Genomic DNA, 21,622 nt, shown 5'->3' on the forward strand with positions numbered 1-21,622 from the left:
ACCTCTCTTCCTAAATTCATTTCCATAAACCCATCACATTTCCGCATTGCGCCAACAGTTTCTTCAACTACAAAGCATGGATTATTTCAAGTTTCTACCTACGGAAATAACACTAGACATTTTAACTCGTCTTCCAACTGAATCGGTCCTCGAACCCAAACTAGTATGCTTAAATTGGAGAAGTATTGTTAGCCATCCATCATTCTTCAAAATGCATTTCCATCATTTCTCGAATCATCATGATTCTGGTAAACTGGGTTTTATTGCTTTGACTCTTATTGGTAGTTTAGATCAAAAATTACATTACTTGGAGTATAATCAAGATCATAATGAGTTAACAGAACCCATTGTGAGAAGAAGGATTAGATACAACCCTCCATTTGAGAGACCAGAGTTTGCTGGTTCCTGCAACGGGTTGGTCTGTCTTTCTCTTCCATCTTATATAGTACCTTTTTTGATATTTAACCCGATCATTAGAGAGTGCGTTGAACTTCCTTTTATTGAGATAGATTGTGAAAAGATAGATCGTGAAGATAAAAGAAAATTTTATTGTGCAAGTGGATTTGGTTATGTTTCTTCTACCGATGAGTACAAAGTTGTGGAAGTACTTCATAAGACCAAGTTTTATTACGTATACATATATACTTTAGGCAGTGGGAATGGATGGAGAAAACTTGGAACCTTCGATCAGAAATCTGCCGATATTTGGTCAGAAGGTACCTATGCCAATGAATGTGTTTACTGGAGGCGATCCAAGTCATTATTGGTGATGACATTCGATTTGGCTGCGGAAACTTTTCGTGATCATCTTTCACCACCTTCTTTGTCATCAGAGGGTTATTGGCATAGAATAGGGGTTTTGGATGGGGTTTTGTTTTTTGCTGTTGAGATATATGTCAGTGGAGTCGGGGGATGTTATGACGTGTGGCTATTGAGAAAGAAGAATAATAAACATGATGAAATAGAGCAAGGGGCACATCAGTCATGGGTTTGGAGTAAAGATATGATTAAAGGATTGAGAATGGGTGCTTGCAAATTTATTACTAGACTTCTTCTATCTGTTGCTGTTAGCATTTAGTAAAGTTGTGTCATTGATTGCTCAGATTTCTTAACTTTTTGCTAAAATTTCTATCTTTATAACTAAGTAATCAACTTCAACTGTTTTGTTGGTTAGTCCTTTCAAAAGGTCAGAATATTGAGGATGCTTTTCACAAAAATTTCTCTAGTGGTCATCTCTCCATTGATTCAACTAAGCTTTGTAACATCTGCATAGTCGAACCCTAGGAACAAAAAAGAACAGTCATCTTTGCTTGCAAGTGTCAGAAAGTAGAAAGTGTTTCTGCAATTAGGATTCCTAGTTAGGGGATAGATAGATAATTGTGGTGTATTTCATAATGTCCAGTTTTGCCAGACACTGTAGCAGAAACTTACATGAGCAACTAGACCAGATTTATCTGTGAAGACTGATGCTTAAATTGAAATTTGAAATAAAGTGGTAAACAGAGATTTTAACCTCAAATGTCTTGTACTCTATAAGAAGAACCGCGTGTATAGATAGGAGACTAACCATATGAAAAATTCGATCGAATTGTTTCATCATTTGACCTAACTGGACCCTCGTCAGGAATCGGTCTTGCCACAACAAAGGCTCTTGCAGAGACATGAAAATGCTGCGTAATTATGGGATGCGTGGATATCCTCAAGGGCGAGAGAGCCAGGTAGAACTACACCATTATGCAGCACATCAACCTCTCTTGCCTTGAGAGTGTCAGAAAGTTCGTCCATGATGTAGATGATGTTGTTATTGGTGCTGATCCTGCATCTGTGGTGGACAGAAGTGGATGGCATCTTTTGTATGAGCGCTTGTTCGTGCCGGGCCATCATGCCTGAGGAATGTTGCATAAAAGCCCAGTCCGATGGGGACAATGAATGCCCGAAACGTGATTCCGATGGTCGGGGAAATGTAATGTTGACGTAAATTTCTCTATATTTGCCTTGTCATCTTCTTTGTATGTTGTAAAAAAAAAAAATCATAAAGGAAGTGTGTCGATGTCTCTATTATTTGTGGTGGGACATACTTGCACAATATGGCCGATGGACAATGCAGGTCCATTATTGTTGCTGGTTTGTTATCCTTAGGTTGGGTCCTTAGTCCTCGTAACTCTTCTTGATATCTCCGGGAAACCGGCAGTTTTCTTTTAATTACCAAATGGACCCTCGTCAGAAATCGGTCTTGCCACAACAAAGGCTCTTGCAGAGACATGAAAATGTTGCGTAATTATGGGATGCATGGATATCCTCAAGGGTGCTGATCTTGCATTTGTGGTGGACTGAAGTGCATGGGAATTTTTTGTGTGAGCGCTTTTGTTCATGTCAGGCCATTATGCAGCTGACTGAGGATGTTGCATAAAAAGCCCTCCCCTCCAACAGCATAGGCAGATGTTCTTGCAACTAAAAAGTTTGCGGAGCAAGGGGTTGGGAGTCAGAAACTGCAAGATGCGTAAAATTATTGTGAGAAGCAGGGCTTTATACTAAATCTGTTGATCTGTAATTAATATTAGGAGGAAATGGTGGCATCATAATCATTATCTGAGGTGCCTATTGTCGCTGCATAATGTTTTTCACTTCCACTTTCGGTTGAAAATGAATCCTATAGCATTATAATAGAAAGGTTGCTGAATAACACATGTCTTCACCTTAGCTGCCAGTTGTTACAGTTGTACCCGTCTTTCTTTCACACGTGTCACTCTTTCATTGGTTCTCTTGCTAACTAACAGACTGGTTGTCTGGTTTTGATACATGTGTAAACCTATAATTGGTTTTATAATTTCTGTCTGATTCTATTTTTAGGGTTTTCTCTGTAAACCATTTTCTTCTTCATATTCTTATTTTATCAAGAACATAAATCTATTATGGTATCATTCGTATGGTAGGATCTTTTTCCCGCTGCTTTCTTCTTTGATCTCTCTGCAATTTTACTTTCATCCTTCGATCTATAATGGCTTACAATCATTATGATTCTCGAATTTCTCAATTTTCTCTCAATCGCATCTCCAACATCATTCATTTCGAACTTACTGAAGATAATTTTCTTACCTGGAAGAGTGTTTGTTTCCTCTCTTAAACAAATACAAAGTCTCAAGTTTTCTTGATGGATCTCTTTCTTTTCCAAGAAAATACATTCAATAATGGATTGATAGTGATAACAAAGACGTCATCAATCAATCTAACAATAAATGGATCGAAGATTGTAATACCTTAATTCTGTGGGTTCAATCAACAATATCTGATTCAGTTCTTCCTTATGTTATTGGAGTTACTTATGCAAAAGAACTTTGGGATAATATTGAATTGTGATTTGGAAGAATCTCGGCAACACATTTTATTCAACTTCGTACCAAACTTCAATCCTTGAAGCTTGGTTCAGGATCTATGTCAACATATCTAGGTGAGATCAAGAAAATCGCTGATCAATTGGATGCATCTGGATCTCCTATTTTAGATGATGAACTTGTTGTAACTATTTTATACGGAATCAGTCAAGATCAACAAGCTTTTAGCACTTCAAATCGAATTCAATATCCACCTATTAATTCGAGGGAACTTCACAATCTCCTTTTTTTCTGAAGAATAGATCTTCATCTCTCCTTTCTAAAGCTAATGGAAGAGCTTTTGATGTTTTTCAAGCCTCTATGCGCAATCAATATGCTTCTGGATCTCGTGGTCGCGGTATAGGTAATTTATTTCATCAACAATCTATGAGTTAATTTTGTTAGAGCACTTCTCGGTCGAACTCGAAATCGTTACTATATCAAGCATGTTGTCAAGTTTAGTTGCCAAAACTATAGATCTTGATTTCTAGTCTACTTAAAACTAAGTCTCGGATTAGGATAGAAAGTGTAGTTGAGCATTAGAATTCACGGCGTTCATCGATTGAAGACGAAGAACTACTAAGGGGAGCTTGTGGAACTTCATCAACAAAAGGTATGTGGAGACTTGAACTCATCTATCACTCAATAGTCTATCTACTTTATCTCCAATTTGAGACAAAAGTCGTATAGCTATATAGACTTCAATTATACACATTTGATATTTCGAGCTGAGTTTAACTCGCTTACATATTTATCAAAATATGTGTTGATAAGCTTTTGCTTTAACCAAGTTCATATTATATTCTTGACGAAATTCAAAAGATGATCATGTGAAAATCGCCCTGTAACATCTTACATGATTTATGTGAGACAGTCATTTGATGTAGACTCAGAATGTTTCGTATTGATCATTCAATCACTTGAAAATTTCTTTGAAGCTAATAGTTTGTGTAAGACAACTATTGTCGTCTTCTAAGAATGTTTCAATGATTAAAATGAGAGTTTAGAACAATTAACCATGACTGATTGAACAAGAGAAATAACTTGGATGATATCACAAACCAATATCCAGTGTCAGTCAATTAATCAACAACCCAAAGGTCGGATTCAAGAACTGATTGATCTTAACACACAACTTGTGATATTTCTATTATATAACAAAATATAATGCGGAAAAAAAATATCACAAATGCCAGAAATTTTGTTAACGAGGAAACCGCAAATGCAGAAAACCCCGAGACCTAGTCCAGATTTGAACACCACACTGTATTAAGCCGCTACAGACACTAGCCTACTACCAATGAACTAATCGGACTGGACTGTAGTTGAACAGTAATCAATCTCACACTAGTTCAAGGTACAGTTGTGCTCCTTACGTCTCTGATCCTAGCAGGATACTACGCACTTGATTCCCTTAGTTGATCTTCGTCTCATCGTTTGTAATTTCACAATATCTTGTTTGGCTACCGTACGATTAAGATTGTTGTGAGGTGATTGATATTTCTAGGTTGTTCTTTGGGAATATAAGTCTGGTATATCAATTGTTTCTTGTTCACCTTGATTTATCAAAAGACGGAACAAAACTCGTAGGTATTTCTGTCGGAGATAGATTTATCTATTCCTGTTGACTTTTCTGTGGGAGATAGATTTATGTATTCATATTGACTTTTCTGTGTGAGACGGATTAGTTTATTAATTCTTCGACTTTGGGTCGTAGGGACTCTTAGTTGTGGGTGAGATCAGCTAAGGGAATCAAGTGCGCAGAATCTAGCGTGGTTCTAGAGGCGTAAGGAACGCGACTGTACCCTGATCAGTATGAGATTGGTTATGGCTCAACTACATTACAGTTTGAAGTTAACTTGGAGTAGGCTAGTGTCTGTAGCGGCTTAATACAGAGTTTGGTGTTCAAATCTGGACTAGGTCCCAGGGTTTTTTTGCATTTGTGGTTTCCTCGTTAACAAAATTTTTAGTGTCCGTGTTATTTCTTTTCCACATTATATTTGTTTATATTATTAAAATATCATAGGTTGTGCGTAAGTTCAATCAATTTTGAATTCAATCTTTGGTTGTTTATTATATTAATTGACACTTGGATATTGGTTTTTGATACCATCCAAGTTATTTCTTATATTCAATCGGGCTCGCAAATTTCTATTTGTTTGATTGCAGATTGAATTGAGAAATACAGATATAACTCTTGGATTTACTTTTCTTAAGATTGAGTCTGACTGTCTAGTTGATTCTCTTGGAAATATATTGGAGTTAGTCCATACAGATTGCTTAAATGAAATATTGGATGTGGTTGTTTGACCCCGGATTTTTCAACCAATTTTTTGCTCGACTGAGCAACATGGTTCGAACGGACGACCATCCAATATTTCTGATTCCTACTTTGTCATTCGACCATTCATCATATATTAGAGAATTCTGTATAATTCAACAATATCTTTGATTTCCTGTCGAATATTCGACATATCAAAGTAAGTCCTCGATCGAGCAACTTCATCGGACGATCGGTCCAAATTATCAAAATATCATTATTATCTCGACTATAAAATGATTTCAAGACTCAACGTCTGAAGATCATTACTGTCCCAGCAGACATCTTATTTTTAATCCATGAGTCTCAGAGCATACCACATTCGTTCATTATGCTCGACTCATCAAGTCTAAGACTCATTGTCTAGTCAAGACAATAACTGACTAATTAAATACACGTCTTCCTTGCAGACTCCACAATCATGAGACATCAATCATGTCATATGGGGGATATTAATTAGGGTTTTGGTATGGCGGCCTGCGGCAAGTGTGTTCATCCACGATGAGAAATGTGAGTAAGTCTTTCAAGCAGTTGATGGATTTAGCAAAGTAGTGAGTGGATAATAAACCAAGTCTCTGCACGACCTGGAAATGGTTTAACCGCGATTTCCCACTCTTTCACTCGATCAACCGTCACACTTAATAGAGATCAATGTGTATACATTCTGGCAATATAAATAAGTTTCTGAATTCATGATTAAGGACATGACATATATACATGAATTATCAAAAGAATTCTCATTTGAACAATCACTCTCAACTGAGCAGAATTAAAACTTATTCGAACTGAACAGTTCATTTGCAGAAACCTACAACACATTCATATTCGTTGATCACCATTGACCTCACACACTTCTCAGCTTCCCTCCTACAGATCGACCCTCTTCCCTCTTTGTGACCGAATTGACTCTGGAATGACCATTGTCTTGGTTTAGGCCGAAGTCTTATAGATTGATCTCTCGAACTCAAAGCACTACCGTGCAGTGCATCTGTTTGAGGTTAAAAAATATGCTCGGTCAAGGAGTCCCTTCCGCACAGTCGTCTCTTCACTTTCTTAAAAAACTAGCAAATCGTTTTTCCCCATCAACAACTGCTAATGGTACAATTATGAAAATAGCTCATATTGGGTCCTTTTTAAGTATACTCCTTCTCAGATGCTTGCTTTGAATAATGTTCTACATATACCGCAAGCTTCAGCCAATTTGTTGTATGTCCATAAATTCACCTCTGATAACAAATGCTCAATTACTTTTGATCTTACTGGTTTCACTGTGAAGGATCTCTTCTCTGGGAAGATTACTTTACAAGGCCCTCGTAGTAATGGTCTACATCCTATAAAGTTCACTGCCATGACCTCATCTCAAGCTTCAAAAATTACAGGACATCATGCTTACTTCAGTACTTCTCCACCATCTGCAGCTATCTGGCATAAAAGACTTGGCCACCCTTCTTTTAACACAATGCAACATGTTAGTAGAGTCCTCTCCTTATCAAACATAATAAATACACCCATATTTTGTCATGAATGTCATCTTAGTAGAAGTCATAGACTTCCTTTTTCTTATTCTTCTCATTGTAGTACTAAACCATTACATTTGTTTCATCTTGATCTTTGGAGTCCAAAACCTGTAACATCAAACAATGAATTTAAGTACTATGTTAATATCATTGATGACTTTTCCAAATATTGCTAGATTTTTCCTCTCTATGACAAATCATACTTCGAAACTATCTTTTCTCACTTCAAATCTCACGTTGAGAATATGTTTGGCCTACCTATATGGGGATGGTGAATTTCTACATAATGAATTGAAATTATTTTTATCTTTATGCGGTATTCTTCATGAATTTTATTATCCACATACACCACAACAAAATGAAGTTGCAGAAGTGAAGCACAAGCATTTAGTTGAAGTTGGGAGAACTTATCTTATCCAATCAGGATTATCTGATGCTTTTTGGGTTGAAGCTTTTCAAACTGCAAACTATCCCATTAACAGATTACCAACAAAATCCATAACCTATAAGTCACCTTATGAAGTTCTTTTCAGTAGGTCTCCAGATTATCATTTTCTGAAATCTTTTGTCTGTCTATGTTATCCTTGGCTCAAACCATATACAACTCATAAATTGGAACCTATAATCCTCCAATGTATCTTTCTTAGTTATAGTTTGACTCACAAAGTCTACCGGTGATGTTAGAGCATAGCTCGGTTGAACCCACCAAGCGTTGGTATATCAAGTTTGGTTGTCATATTTTAGTGAGCCAAAACTCATTTAAGAGTCGGTTGATTATGTACTAGAGTCAACTTCATATAGGTTATCTTGCAAGTATTAGGATATGAGACATTACAAGTATTGCGAAGACTTGAAGAAGTGAAGAAGTAAGGAGCTACAACGACAACATCATCCTTCCACTTGAGGTTAGTGATATTTGACTTGAACTGTTTCATTCCCTAACTATCTTTCAAGTCGTGCATATTGAAAACAAAATTGCGAAGCATGAATAATTATACTCTAATTAGACATAGTATTAAGGAATACAATACGAGCTTTATTGCTTAACCATTAAATTTTGTAGATAAGACATCGACATAATCGTTTGAATGCTATTGTGATTATGTATGGGTAGAAGGTGAAGATTTCATCATAGGAAACAATGTTTTACATTTTTTTTAGGAAGTAAATTCATGAACTTGTTTTGTGAATCGAAAGAGAAATCGCCATGCATTATTGGTATTGTTATTCATTGCATATATTTTGAACTACCAATATGTGTGATTAGTATGATCGCTCATGACTTGTTTATGTTTTTGGTAGAACTATTCATAAAGGCCTGACTTTTGTATTGGTATGACTTTTATTACTGAAACCGATCTTAAGTAATCACCTGAGATGGTATGATCGATTTAGTGGTATTGGTGTGACCGATTCTGGGGTAAAGGGTAACCGATCCTAGTAAGAGGTTCAACCTATCACAAAGGGGAATCGATCCTTTTATGAGGTGCAACAAGTTTTTAGTAGAAAGGGGAACCGATCCTATGGACATGTGCAACACGTTTTTCGGCAAAGGGGAACCGATCCTATGGACATGTGCAGCAAGTACAAGTTAGATACCATATATATGTGTGGAAACGATCCTAGTACCTAGTCAACCGAATTTTGGTAACTAGCGTGACTATGCAAAGTACTCACATGGAGCTAGAACCGAAACTTGTTTTGGTAGAACCGTGAAACCCATGTTTCGTGATTGAGTGTTCTTGATCAATCACGTAGTTCTTGAAAGTCAGATGAACCAATTCTAAACTTGTTTGGAAGTGTGGAAAATTGGTTTCAAGATTGTAAGTATGAAAGAGGACTTAAAAAGTAAGAATGTCGACATACTTTGAACATGTGCAGTAACGCTAATCTTTAATTTTTCAAAGTTATTCCTTAATAGCTAAAGGAAGAAAATCCCGAATCGAATAAAATAAATTGAGAATCTTTTACTTAAGGTTTTTAATTTTATTTTTGGAAAATGAAAATTAGTAATATGCATTTGCTAGTTGGAGATTTTATAAGAGATTTTCGGTCATTATTTTGGACAAAGCATTTCCAGGAATTATGGAAACCGAATTTGGAATATATTCCATATCTTGAGAATATTTTCGGTTTTTGAAATTTCTTGGTGTCCAAACTTCCTTGGTCTATAAATATCAAAGTTTGCATTTCAAGCAAACTAATCCTCGTACAACAAGAACTATCTCAGTTGTGCTGCTACTGGTGAAGCCGCCTATTCGGAGAGGAGAGTAACCTAATTAGGAGAAATCTCTTACGACCGCTCAGTTTAAATACTTCTTTGGGATTGAGAAGATCTATTATTACCGTTGGTGGGAAACTAGATAATTTTGGTTTATCTTTTGTTTTCGATTGATTTGATTGACTAAGGGTGGTTGAACTTTGATTGCACCTAGTTTTTTTTATGCTTGAGAATCTTCTCTTCTGATATAAGATTCACTCAAACTAGATCGAAGTTTCGACGGGGATCTTTAGACTGTTTGTAGATCTAAAGATGTCTTGTGATAATCCATCGTTAACAGACTCCGTTCTGTAGGTGATTGATCACAAAAGATTCAAGTTGATTGTGTGAAGGTGTTTATTGAAGATCTAAGAAGATTTGAAGACAAAGAAGACTTTGAAGATTTCTGATTTGGGTTTATAATCTTTGGTGTGGACAATACTTGTTTCGGTAAAAGAGGATCCAACTATAATCGGTTTATCCTTGTGATAGATTAGATTGATTAGTTGTGTAGATCGGTATTAATACAATTGTTTGTGATTAAAAGTATTGATTGCAAAATCTTAACAAAGTCTGGGGTTTTATTCAATTCTGGACAAGGTGAACTATAGGTTTAGTTTCTTGGTTTCAACTATACGAAGTTGGTTTGATTTTGTATAGCGGCTGAATCCTGAGAGTATTCAATTCTGGACAAGGTCCCGGGGTTTTTCTTCATTTGCAGTTTCCTCGTTAACAAAGTCTTGCTGTGTCATTTACTTTTATTTTCCGCAATTATAATTTTTGTTATTATAATTTAAAGTAAATTACACAAACGTTAATTCCTATTTACTTGATAAGTAATCCTATTGTGTTTGTTTAAGTCTGAACCTTTTATCAAGTAAAGATACTTCGTTATTGTATTGTCTCGATCTCGTATCAGTAGACGATCACACGAAGTGTAAACCGATTTGTTGTATTGTCTCAACTTAGTCCATAGACAATCACTTTTGGAGAAAGGACTTATAGGTGGAAAAGTTTTAGATTGAGGTATATTTGGGTACCTTCGTCTTTTCAGATGCCTTCATCTAGCTTCTGGAAGAGTATATATTTCAAGAAATGTGGTCTTTGATGAAACATATTATCCATTGAGATCACATCCACTTGTTTATACACCAGTTGGGCCTCCTATATATAATACTTCTACAGGTGCCCGTGTGTCAGATACTTCTCCTACTACATCAGATGTTGTGTCAGTTCCTTCTTTGTCAGATGCTAAGTCAGTTCCTTCTTCACCTGCAATATGCCCTCCTACTTCATCTGATTTACCTCTTTCACCTGTATCTGCTCCAAATGATGTTTTTGAGGTATCTCCTTCTCCTAACATCTCCCCAGCTTCTTTACCCACTTCTATAATTAATCAAACACAACATGGTCACTATGGGTAAAATTGGAATCAGAAAACCAAAGATTTACTACTCCAAATATGATTTATCTGCTTCTATAGTCTCCACTACACCTCCATCTTTACCAACTTATATCTCTCAATACAATAAATCTCCCAAATGAGGTGTTGCTCTAGTCAATGAATATAATGCTTTACAAACAGCAGGAACATGGTCCTTAGTATAACCAGACCCTTCTCAGAATTTAATGGGTTATAAATGGGTTTTTAAAACCAAACACAATCCAGATGGTATTACAGAAAGGTATAAAGCTAGACTTGTTGCCAAGGGTTTTCATCAACAAGCTGGTCTTGATTATGATGAAACATTCAGTCTTGTGGATAAACCTACTACAATGAGAGTTTTTCTTTCTTTGGCTATCCAGTTTAGTTGGAAAATTAGTCAACTAGATGTGAGTAATTCCTTCCTTCATGGTGATTTACAAGAGAAAGTTTACATGACTCAACTACCAGGTTTTGTTGACCCTGATCATCCTGACAAAGTTTGTAAACTACATAAATCTCTCTATGGCCTGAAGGAAACTCCTATAGCATGGTATGAGAAGATAATGAATGTTCCACTCTCTTATGATTTTGTAGCTTCCATAACAGATACTTCTCTGTTTTTTCAGAAGATTGGGTCAAGAATTACCATGATTCTTATATATGTGGATGACATTCTCATTACAGGTAATTCTTATGCATACTGCTCTGGCCTTATTTCACTTCTTCAAACCCATTTTCCTCTCAAGGATCTATGGGTTTTACACTACTTTCTGGGTCTGGAAGTCAAGATAAATAAATCAAGTATTTTTCTTTCTCAAACAAAATATGCTCTGGGCTTACTTAATAAGCATGATATGATGGGTGCTAATCCATGTTCTTCACCAGTTTGTGTTGGTACTAAACTCTCTGTTGATACTGGTGTGCCACTTTCTGATCCTACACCACATAGATCTTTAGTTGGAGCTTTACAGTATCTCACTTGGACTAGGCCTGAGATAAGCTATGTTGTTAATCAAGTTTGTTAGTTTATGCAAGTCCCCCTCCATTGAACATTTAACAGTTGCTAAAAGAATTTTAAGATATATCAACTCAACTGTGGTTTATGGGATTCTCTTCAATAAAGGACTGTTGGCAGTTAATGGCTTCAGTGATGCTGATTGAGCTGGTTCACCTGATACTAGGAGAAGTACAGGAGTCTATTGTATCTTCTTTGGAACTAATCTCATTTCTTGGTCTGGCACTGTGGCTAGATCCAACACTGAGGCTGAGTACAAATCACTAGCCAATTCAGGTGTAAAAGTTTTCTGGGTATGTCTGTTTCTAAAGGATCTTCACATTTTTCTGCTACTTACTCTAACTTTACAATGTGACAATCTCAGTGCCATTTCATTATCCTCAAATCCTGCAATTCACAATAGAATGAAGCATTTGAATGTGGACTTCTGTTTTTTTAGAGAGCTAGTTCACTCCAAAAATTTACAGGTTCAATACATTTCAACCTTGGATCTAAGTTGCAGATATTTTTACAAAGGGTTTGTCCAGTCCCAGGTTTCAATTTCTTAGAGACAAGTTGAAGGTTCATCATTCTGGGCACCGGTTACTGAATAACACATGTCTTCACCTTAGCTGTCAGTTGGTTACAACTGTACCAGTCTTGCTTTCACATGTGCCAGTATTTCATTGGCCATCTTGGTGACTAACAGACTGGTTTTCGGGTTTTGATATCTGTGTAAAACTGTAAATGGTTTTATAGTTTCTCTCTGTATCTGTAATGAAGAACACAGGCTGTCTGATTCCATTTTTAAGGTTTTCTCTGTAAATCATTTTCTTCTTCATATTCTTGTTTTATCGAGAACATAAATCTATTAATTAAAACCCTTACGATAGAAATTCAAATAAGAACAAGAAAGCCAAATGAGAAAATTAGCTGACTTGCACATTCTACCTTTATGCATAAACTAGTGCCCGAGAGATTGTGTAAAGAGTGTCCATGGATCCTCCTCTTGTATAAAAAGGCACATATAGAAACAAAAATTAACTTTTATTTAAACAACCAATTCTGGTATAGCGGGATTTCTAAAATTTTCACTGCATAAAAACTAAATCTAATGTAATGAACCAACCAATACATTCCCTGCTCCATCCAAGTCCTTTAAACAATTTGAACCATCTTTTTGCCAATGTTATCGCCACGAAAAATTCCAACTAAAGCAGAAGGAACACTCTCAAGACCAACTGAGATATCTTCCAAGACATGTAATTTAGCATTACGAATGTAATCGGATGTAACTGATGTGAATTCAGCATAATCCTTCATATGGTCAGCGGCTAAAAATCCCTGAATAGATAGGCGCTTGTATATTACATCCATCATATTCGGTGTAGCTCGCTTTGTTTCATCAGTGTATTCAGACATCACACCACATACAACCACTCTACCGAATGTGTTCATGTTAACAATGGCAGCCTCTAACATCTCTGAACCTACATTATCAAAATATACGTCTATGCCGTCTGGGAAGTACCTGTGGAAACAAATTCAAAATAAAGGCATTCAATATTCGTTTTAAAGTTCGAGGACAGACTGGAAATGCCTAATTCTTAAGAGAGAGTTGTAACCTTTGAAGTGTTGAAGTAAGATCGGATTCATCCTTGTAGTTGAATGCATCATCAAAACCGAGTTTGTCTTTAAGCATTTGTACCTGCAAAATTTACCCAATGTCCAACATTATACAGCCATAAATCATGGACTTCAAATTTTGCAGACAAATGACAACAATTACCTTTTGCTTGTTTCCGGCGGAACCAACAACATAGCAACCAGATAATTTGGCATATTGTCCCACCAGATTTCCTACTGATCCAGAAGCTGCAGAAACAAAAACTTTGTCTCCTTTTTTAGGCCTACCAACATTGTAGAACCCACCATAAGCTGTTAACCCACTTAACCCTGTAACAAGCATTGGTTAGACATAATATTCCAATTTAAGAAACAAGTTCTAGTTGTGTTTTTGACTTGGCATCTGAGTCTAAAGGCCAATAATGTGGACTAGGATGAATGGTTTAAGAATAACAGATGTGATGTTTTCATGTCATCCAGATCACTCTCAACCCGTAATAGTTGTCTTCACGCTAAATGAAGATTTCTTGGTAATCAAAGTACCTAGAACTCCAACTTGGTGAGACAAAGGGAGATCCATTGTGGTTTCTAACTTCCTTAGAAAGCTTAGCTTGAATTCTCCTTGTATTGAGCTGTATTCTTCCCACCCTAATAGTCCTGCAACCAAATCATCTTTTTCAAATCTAGAGTTTGTAGATGCCACAACCCTCCCAACACCATAAGCATCAATTGCCTGCAACATGCAAATTCCCACATTACAAATCATCCAGCTTCTAGATTCAAAAACAATAAATAAGAGCAAAAACAAGAATCAAAATAAATATACATACTTGGCCAGGAGAAAGAGCAAATGCGAAGTTAATGGCTTTATGAGAAGAACTTTGTTTCTTCATTCTATTGATTTGGTATGGATCAATTGATACATAAAGATTCTGAACTATAACCTCGTCACAGTTCAATGATGCAAGTGAAATGGTAGTATTCTTGAACTCAAAATCTGACTCTTTTGGTTCTTCATCTCTCTCTAACTGATTCTTCAGTGTCACATATCTGTTCTCCACTTCCATCTCTCCAACTCTCTTGTTCAGTTGTCCTTTCTCTCAGTCAGGTAACACAACTTAAATAGACCCTTGCAGAAGAAATATATTCTGTCTAGAACAACAGAATTTAAGACAAACCAATTCTTGCTAACATCAATTATTTATTGGAACTATGTATGTCATTGTCAATTATATTAAATAACCAACTGATATTGATTAGGCCAATTTAAAACTGCAAACTATGGCATCTTAAGGACACTGGACGGCAGATCCTCTTCCTGTAATGCCAAAAAATAAGATGCCCTTCAATTTCGATTACAGGACATCCTATCTGATATTGTCTAGCAGTTGAGGTGTTTGCCGTCTCAGGAATCAGGATTGGAAATTACAAGAGTTTTAATGCAGAAAACACACGAAGAAAAAATCTTATCTGCAGGTAACAAATGGTAATAATGCTTATCTGGTGAGACAAAATATTATGTACTATTGAAGAATAACTTTCTGCAAATCTATTTTCACACACCTTTTTCCCTTCAAAAATTTATGTTTTACTCAAGAATCATCATAACATACAAATTGCAGAAAATAAAATGTAACCGTAAAAAACAATACTATGATAGGACTTGGGAAATTTGAGGTATGTCCAACTTACATCACCTGCCATACTGGATGACTGCTTAACCCCAAAAGGTTTGTTGTAGAGACAGAAGAGACAGAGTTGCTAGGTAGATAACCAGAGTTAGATCTAAACTTTGGCAAATCCATCAGAGGTTCATTTGGGTTCCTGAAAAGCTGAACAACTTTACGAACATTAGGCCGTGAAGATGGATCTGGATGTGAACACGCGAGGCCAATAGATAAAGCAGTTAACATTTCATCTTGATTGAAGTTGTTTTTAAGCTTTGGATCCACACACTGCAGCAATTCACCTTTTCCATGGAGACCCCAAACATGATCGACTAAGCTTTTTTCCTCCATTGTACTGATACATCTCCTTCCACACAAAACTTCAAGTACGACAATTTCGAAGCTGAAGACATCACATTCTACTGTTGCTTTGCCAGTATAACCACATTCTGGTGCTAAATATCCAAGAGTGCCAGCAACATTTGTTGTCAATGAAGCTTCATCTGGGAGTAATCTTGCTAACCCAAAGTCACCCAAATGGGGATTATACTCAGAATCTAACATCACATTGTTCGGCTTAACATCGCGATGAACAACAGCATTACCACACTCTTTGTGGAGATACAATAATGCTGATGCCAACCCTGTTAAGATCTTGTATCTAGTGTGCCAGTCCAGGGAGCCATTGCATATGAAGCGATCAAGGCTACCGTTAGGCATGAACTCGTAGACAAGGAGGAGTTGATGATGTTCATGACACCAACCTAGAAGTTGTACGAGGTTTCTGTGCCTTAGGCGTCCAATAGTGCATATCTCCGCCAAATACTCCCGCTCACCTGTAATGATTTAAAAACGTAGGTATGAGTTGCAATTTACGATCCGAGTACTTTCATTTGGTTCCGATATTATACATGAACATGTACGTTCAATCCATTAGGTGCCTATAATCATTCGGATTATATCTGCCAGAAACAAGCTTTGGACCCAAAATGTAGACCTTCCTATTTAATTATGCAAGAGTTGTCATGCTATACAACAGAACCCAAGCTAAAATTATAGCAAACCTTGTTTTGAAGCTGCTGATATCTTCTTGACAGCTACGGTGGAGTGCGAGTCCGATATGATGCCACGATAAACACTCCCAAAGCCTCCAGTCCCCACTAAGTTCTCTTTGCTGAAGTTATTTGTGGCCTTTGACAGTTCCTTAAAACTAAAAATCTTGGGGCCATTCGCAGCAACCCGAGACCTACTCTCGATGTCTTCTTCCTTTGAGTTATCCACGCATTTTGGCCGGCAAGTTTTTACCACTCCATACGTGCATATGGCCAACAGCAACACACCAGTCAGGACAGGAAAGATTATTACAAGAATATCTTTTATCTTGTGATTGCTGTTAGGATCATGAATTGTAGGATAATTTGGTAATGGGACCGAAGTGAAAACCCAGTTAAGAATCTGATGCGACTCTAACACAAGCCCAGTGGAGCCTGTAAATCCCACATAAACCCAATTTGGAACTGTTTTTGACATTTTAATTGAAAGACTGAGAACAGACACTAGAAGGGAGCCAGCATATGCCACTGAAATTTGGAGTTTCTCCCCCCACCCATCATAGTCGATCTTAACCTTTACCCATCTTCCACTTTTGAGATTCACACCAATGTTGTTGAGACTGGATGTCACAACAGATTTTATGCTCACTGTGTCTATCCCAACATGGTTGTCGTCAGGGTCAAACTCATTGTTCTGGAAAGTGTCCAACTCCACAGCTAGTTGCTGAACTGTGGTACCTGCAATGAAGGAATTTAAGCATAAAATGAACAATCTGCATAAAAAACCTATAAAATTCCTTGGCATGAAAATGACCAACAAGACAACAGAATATACACCTCAACAACTTGAAAACAAGAGAAACCAAAGAAAAATGTGATAGGTTGGCGGTATGAGAACAGCTTTTTCAAAATTACACACTTGATTCGAGTTATGAATTCAGTATTTTTAATTTCCAAAAACATGCTTTATCTTTATTTTCACCTTCAGTACTTCGATTGAGGAAACCTAAAAACGACCCATGGCTGTTGGCTGGCGAAGGACTACTGTCAGGTGCCATGATAAATGTCATTCCCTCACCGAAACCTGTTGCATTTGGGTTCGTCGATATCCTAACATCAAAGGTAGTGGAGAAACCTGCCGGCCAGGCAAGAACAGGATACTTATACAGAACACGACCAACAGTATTTGTTGGCACGGAATTTAAGCTGCCATTATCTAGAGCCCTTGGGGTGATATCCAAATATCCATCACCAGCCACAACAGAACCTGAACAGATGAGGTCTCCACCTTCATCACAACTATTAGAATTAAAAGACGGGAAAGAGAAACTTATAGGATCAAAAGCGCTTACAGATGCTTGATTTAGAAAGATAGAGAATGTTAAAAGCATCAACATGGTTTGAGAAGAATTTGAACTGAAGAACAGAAGTGAATACCATCATTTCTATAAGTAGATGCAGCAGAAATATAATTAAGCTTCATATTTGAATTCAAACTTGTTTTTTATGTGTTTCATCACTTCATTGGAAGATGATGTTGCATGGCATCATCAATACCCTTCATTTGTTTGTTGGGGAAGTTATTCTCTTTTAGCAATTGTTAAAGAGTCAAGAAAAAACAATTATGTAATAAAAGATGCATTGTTTTGTCTTCTCTTCAAGAACATATTTGCAAAAAGTTGGACTACTGTAGCTTAATATCGATAAAATTAAATTAGATGCATATTTTTGTCACTACAGATATTTTTCAACTTTACCTGGGAGTAGAAATTTTCTGACTGGGCAGGTAACGCTGGTTTTCTTTCCCAAAGAGAATGCATCAACAAGTAGATCTTACTTCTTAGGCTAATAATTTTTGTTGTACGCGTTGCTGAGACAAATGAACCAATGAAACCACAGAGTACACGTAGCAGTATGGTGTGTAATTTATAGCCAAGACTCAAGTCATGAATATAGAATCATCAAAGTCACTTACCTCAAGGCGTTAACTAACTCTGTTCTGAGTGGATCAACGCTTGATACTCTTAGCAAAGTTCCTGTAAGGCTTGGAGAATTCACCAAGTTGATTACAAAAATGAAATTCGGGACTTGTTTATGATTTAAAACAAACAAACAAAAATACTTAACCTCTGCATCAGCACTTCGATATGAGCTTTATACTGAAAAGAACCTGCACAATTAGGATATACAGTTAAATGCAATTACCAAAGAGTTTCTAGAGAAAAGAGGACCTTCACTGTCCACAACCTGTCGCCTCAATATCATCTAAGTGATCAGATTTTATGGTTAACCTTGTGCGCAATCTTCTCTGGATAACCACGAGCAAGAAAAATAAACTGCTGTGGCTCTTATACCTTTGTGCTATTCACCATGACAGAATTGACAGACTGGCACTCAATGCCCTGCTCCAACAATTGTACAGGATTTGTAGTAAATCCTCGCCATTCTTCCAAGTGCTTTGGAAGGAAACCTGTACTGCTGATGCAACCATAAGCTTGCATCCTGCAAAGCATTAGTATTAAAAAAATACGCCAATAAACATACTCAAGCATTCTGGTTTCTGAATCTTGACACATGATGAAATCAATTGATCTCAGTGAACAAAATCCCCCAAAAGGGAGATGGTGAATAATTTCATTAAAAGATTCAGGATGGTAAGTACTCAACAAGCTAAACAGTAGAGACAGAGTATGAATAATAATACTTATACAACAATCAGTTACATGCATTATAAAGTAATCCACACAAAGCACTTGAGCTATAACTATTTCCGTAATCTGGATAGGTTTTGATCCTTTAAGTTAAATGTCAAAACTGTATTTTGGATCTTTGCAACTTTCATCCTGATGAACCTGTAAGCTTCCAGATACTTGGTCTTTGTTTTCCTTGGCTTAGCAACACTCAGATAGAGCAAGTACCTATAGAGAAAAACAATGCAGGAAACTCAAACAATATGTTGATCAAGTTCAGTATCCTAAGATACTTGTATTCACAGGGGGGAGTCGATAATACGAATGGTTTACCTACAACTGCTGATTAATAGTGGGGAGTGGTACATAAATATCAGGAACTTTCCCAGTGAATAGAATTACCAAGCCAGCAACATATCTGCAGAATTGGTTAACATGGGTATAATACATTAGAGATGGAATAGACATAATGGATGATTTAGAGGATGTAAGGCCTGCATTGCCATCTCCAATGCCAAAGATCATCTTATGATAATATTATGAAGTGTGTCTAATACTTTACCCAGCTATTAAGAGGACAAAGGCAAGAACACCCAAAACATATTGGTAGCACTTGTGCCTTGGCTTCAAAAGGTTCTTGTCATAACCAGCAGGAACGTACTTGCGACTCACATATCCAAATTGTGGACGAATTAAGAGGACAAATCCGAGGAGAAAACCCGAAAGAAATCCTCCAATATGGGCAGAGGCATCAACATGAGGGAGAAGACTAACAGCCAAATTGATGGCAATTACAAATATTAAGGTGAAAAGTGCTGCACACTGTAAAAAAAAAGAACAAAAAAAAAACAGGTACATAATTGTAAAAATGAAATTGCATAAAACTTGATAGATCAGCCTAACTAAGATCATTTTTGGAAACAATTAAAATTGCACCTTATTTGCATATATTGTCCAATTGGTGATGAGTTCAGAAAGCATGGCTCCTAAGAGTCCGAAAAGTGCACCTGATGCTCCAACTGATATTGTTGACCTTAGATTAAGAGAAGATAACAAGCTCCCACCAAATCCAGAAAGAACAAACAAGAGCCCTATTTTCACTGCAAAATCACACATTAAGATAATCATTTGAATCTGAATGAGATATAAATGTTTAAAATTAAAAAAAAATGAGTAATTCATATAGTTCTTACAAAATCCAAACTCTTGTTCAAGGCGAACGCCAACGAATAAAAGACTCATCATATTAGCAACTAAATGTACAACTCCAGCATGAAGCCAAATGCAACTGATAAGGCGCCATGATTGACCTTCATTCACCACTAATTTCCACTCAAGGGCTCCCAATTTTTCAAGCCTGCAAAAGGTAGAACATAAGATAATTTACCAGCCTTTTCCTCTAAGTTCATTGATGCTTTCCTCGTCTGGTATCTGGTGATCAGTAACAACTCAACCATACCACTGAGAGTTCAATTGCTATATGAACTAAAGCATAAACGAAACCCATTGAAGTAACATACCAATCCATTTTATAAAACATTGGACAATGAGACTGTGTTCCTGCAAAACCTTGGGATAACAACACCCCATTGCAATTCAGAACCAGGCATTTACCATTCAACGCTCACCAAATTGCCCCTACCTACCCTTCTATGATCCACAATTAAACAATTTTCGCACATTAAAATGAAATTTTACACAAAAATTATTTCTAATCTCCACATGCATTTCCTAATTTTAAACATTTATACCCTAATCACATAGAACAAAAATGTACAGAAACCTAATCACAGACAATTGATTAGAGAGGGATAGAGAATTTACGTGGTGGTGGAAGGCCCAAAAAGGGGATTCTGAGAGAAAGGCTGAAAAGCGAATCTACCCAAACCAGGGAGAATACAATCATTGCTAGTTGAAGGACAATCATTTACATACAAAGAGTAAATAAAAGCTGCAACATCAACCATGAAAATGAGCGGAACCAACCATGGAAACCAAGATTTCTGTGATGGTGGACAAATATGAAGCTGAGGGTTATTATGATTATGATGTTGTTGCTGTTGATGAGAATTCATAACAAGATGAGGTGGTGGAGGTGGAAGAGGTCTACCATATTCAATATCATCTGATGATGATGATAATGTCGACGGTGGGGGTTGTGGTGGTTGTTGTTGTTGTTTCTTCCCCATTGTTTAAGAGGGAGAAAGAGAAATGAAGTTAATGTTTGGTGGTTGTGGTTGCGGTGGTGGTGGTGGAATGCGTACAACGCCTACTTTTTGAGCAGGCGATGACGCTTTCTACCGTACACCGTGTTGGTGTTGTTTGATGATGGTGGTGACGGGTGGAAAGTCGGACAGACTGATTTTCTCTGTTTTTGAGGGAGAGATTTTGGCGGGTTAGTAACTAACTGATGAGCAAATGATCCGAGAAAGAGTCAATGGCCAAGGAAGGTCGGTTACGTTTACGGTTTTAGTTTTCTTATGGTAGCTCTAAAAATTTGTAGGATTTCTCTTTTCTTGCAAGAGTATAAATTTGATTTTTGATTGGATAAGTAGTTAACAGTATTTTATCGTGATCATGGTGGAATTATTAAATCGAAATAAGATTGAAATGTCACATAAATACTTATTTTTATTTTTATTTTTGATGTAAAGACGAAATATATTAACTAGCAAATATATTATAGGAGATTTACAATT

General features: G+C 36.7%; 4 protein-coding genes across 4 annotated transcripts; 1 reads left to right on the forward strand and 3 right to left on the reverse strand.

The window, feature by feature from the left end:
- Nucleotides 1-211: 211 nt before the first annotated feature.
- LOC113359258 (F-box protein At3g07870-like) lies at nucleotides 212-1,078 on the forward strand. Its single transcript, XM_026602923.1, has one exon. It carries the CDS (start codon nucleotides 212-214, stop codon nucleotides 1,076-1,078), a length of 867 nt encoding a protein of 288 aa, XP_026458708.1.
- An 11,841-nt stretch (nucleotides 1,079-12,919) lies between these two features.
- Nucleotides 12,920-14,729, reverse strand: LOC113355778 (NADPH-dependent oxidoreductase 2-alkenal reductase-like). Its single transcript, XM_026598723.1, has 5 exons — nucleotides 14,345-14,729; nucleotides 14,058-14,247; nucleotides 13,678-13,844; nucleotides 13,514-13,596; nucleotides 12,920-13,419 (listed from the first exon to the last, which is right to left on the reverse strand). The coding sequence occupies exons 1-5, from the start codon at nucleotides 14,579-14,581 to the stop codon at nucleotides 13,047-13,049; spliced, it is 1,050 nt and encodes a 349-aa protein (XP_026454508.1). The 5' UTR covers nucleotides 14,582-14,729; the 3' UTR covers nucleotides 12,920-13,046.
- Nucleotides 14,730-14,753: 24 nt separating this feature from the next.
- LOC113359259 (L-type lectin-domain containing receptor kinase IX.1-like) lies at nucleotides 14,754-18,809 on the reverse strand. Its single transcript, XM_026602924.1, has 7 exons — nucleotides 18,778-18,809; nucleotides 18,588-18,735; nucleotides 18,375-18,403; nucleotides 18,209-18,277; nucleotides 17,216-17,649; nucleotides 16,246-16,971; nucleotides 14,754-16,017 (listed from the first exon to the last, which is right to left on the reverse strand). Exons 1-7 carry the CDS (start codon nucleotides 18,807-18,809, stop codon nucleotides 15,203-15,205), a joined length of 2,253 nt encoding a protein of 750 aa, XP_026458709.1. The 3' UTR covers nucleotides 14,754-15,202.
- An 11-nt stretch (nucleotides 18,810-18,820) lies between these two features.
- Nucleotides 18,821-21,307, reverse strand: LOC113355779 (RHOMBOID-like protein 5). The gene is made up of 6 exons (XM_026598724.1): nucleotides 20,748-21,307; nucleotides 20,117-20,280; nucleotides 19,860-20,023; nucleotides 19,486-19,745; nucleotides 19,257-19,341; nucleotides 18,821-19,151 (listed from the first exon to the last, which is right to left on the reverse strand). Exons 1-5 carry the CDS (start codon nucleotides 21,110-21,112, stop codon nucleotides 19,257-19,259), a joined length of 1,038 nt encoding a protein of 345 aa, XP_026454509.1. The 5' UTR covers nucleotides 21,113-21,307; the 3' UTR covers nucleotides 18,821-19,151.
- Between the last annotated feature and the right edge of the window lie 315 nt (nucleotides 21,308-21,622).

This window comes from Papaver somniferum, chromosome 3 (genome assembly GCF_003573695.1).
Source record: "Papaver somniferum cultivar HN1 chromosome 3, ASM357369v1, whole genome shotgun sequence".
Lineage (NCBI taxonomy): Eukaryota > Viridiplantae > Streptophyta > Magnoliopsida > Ranunculales > Papaveraceae > Papaver > Papaver somniferum.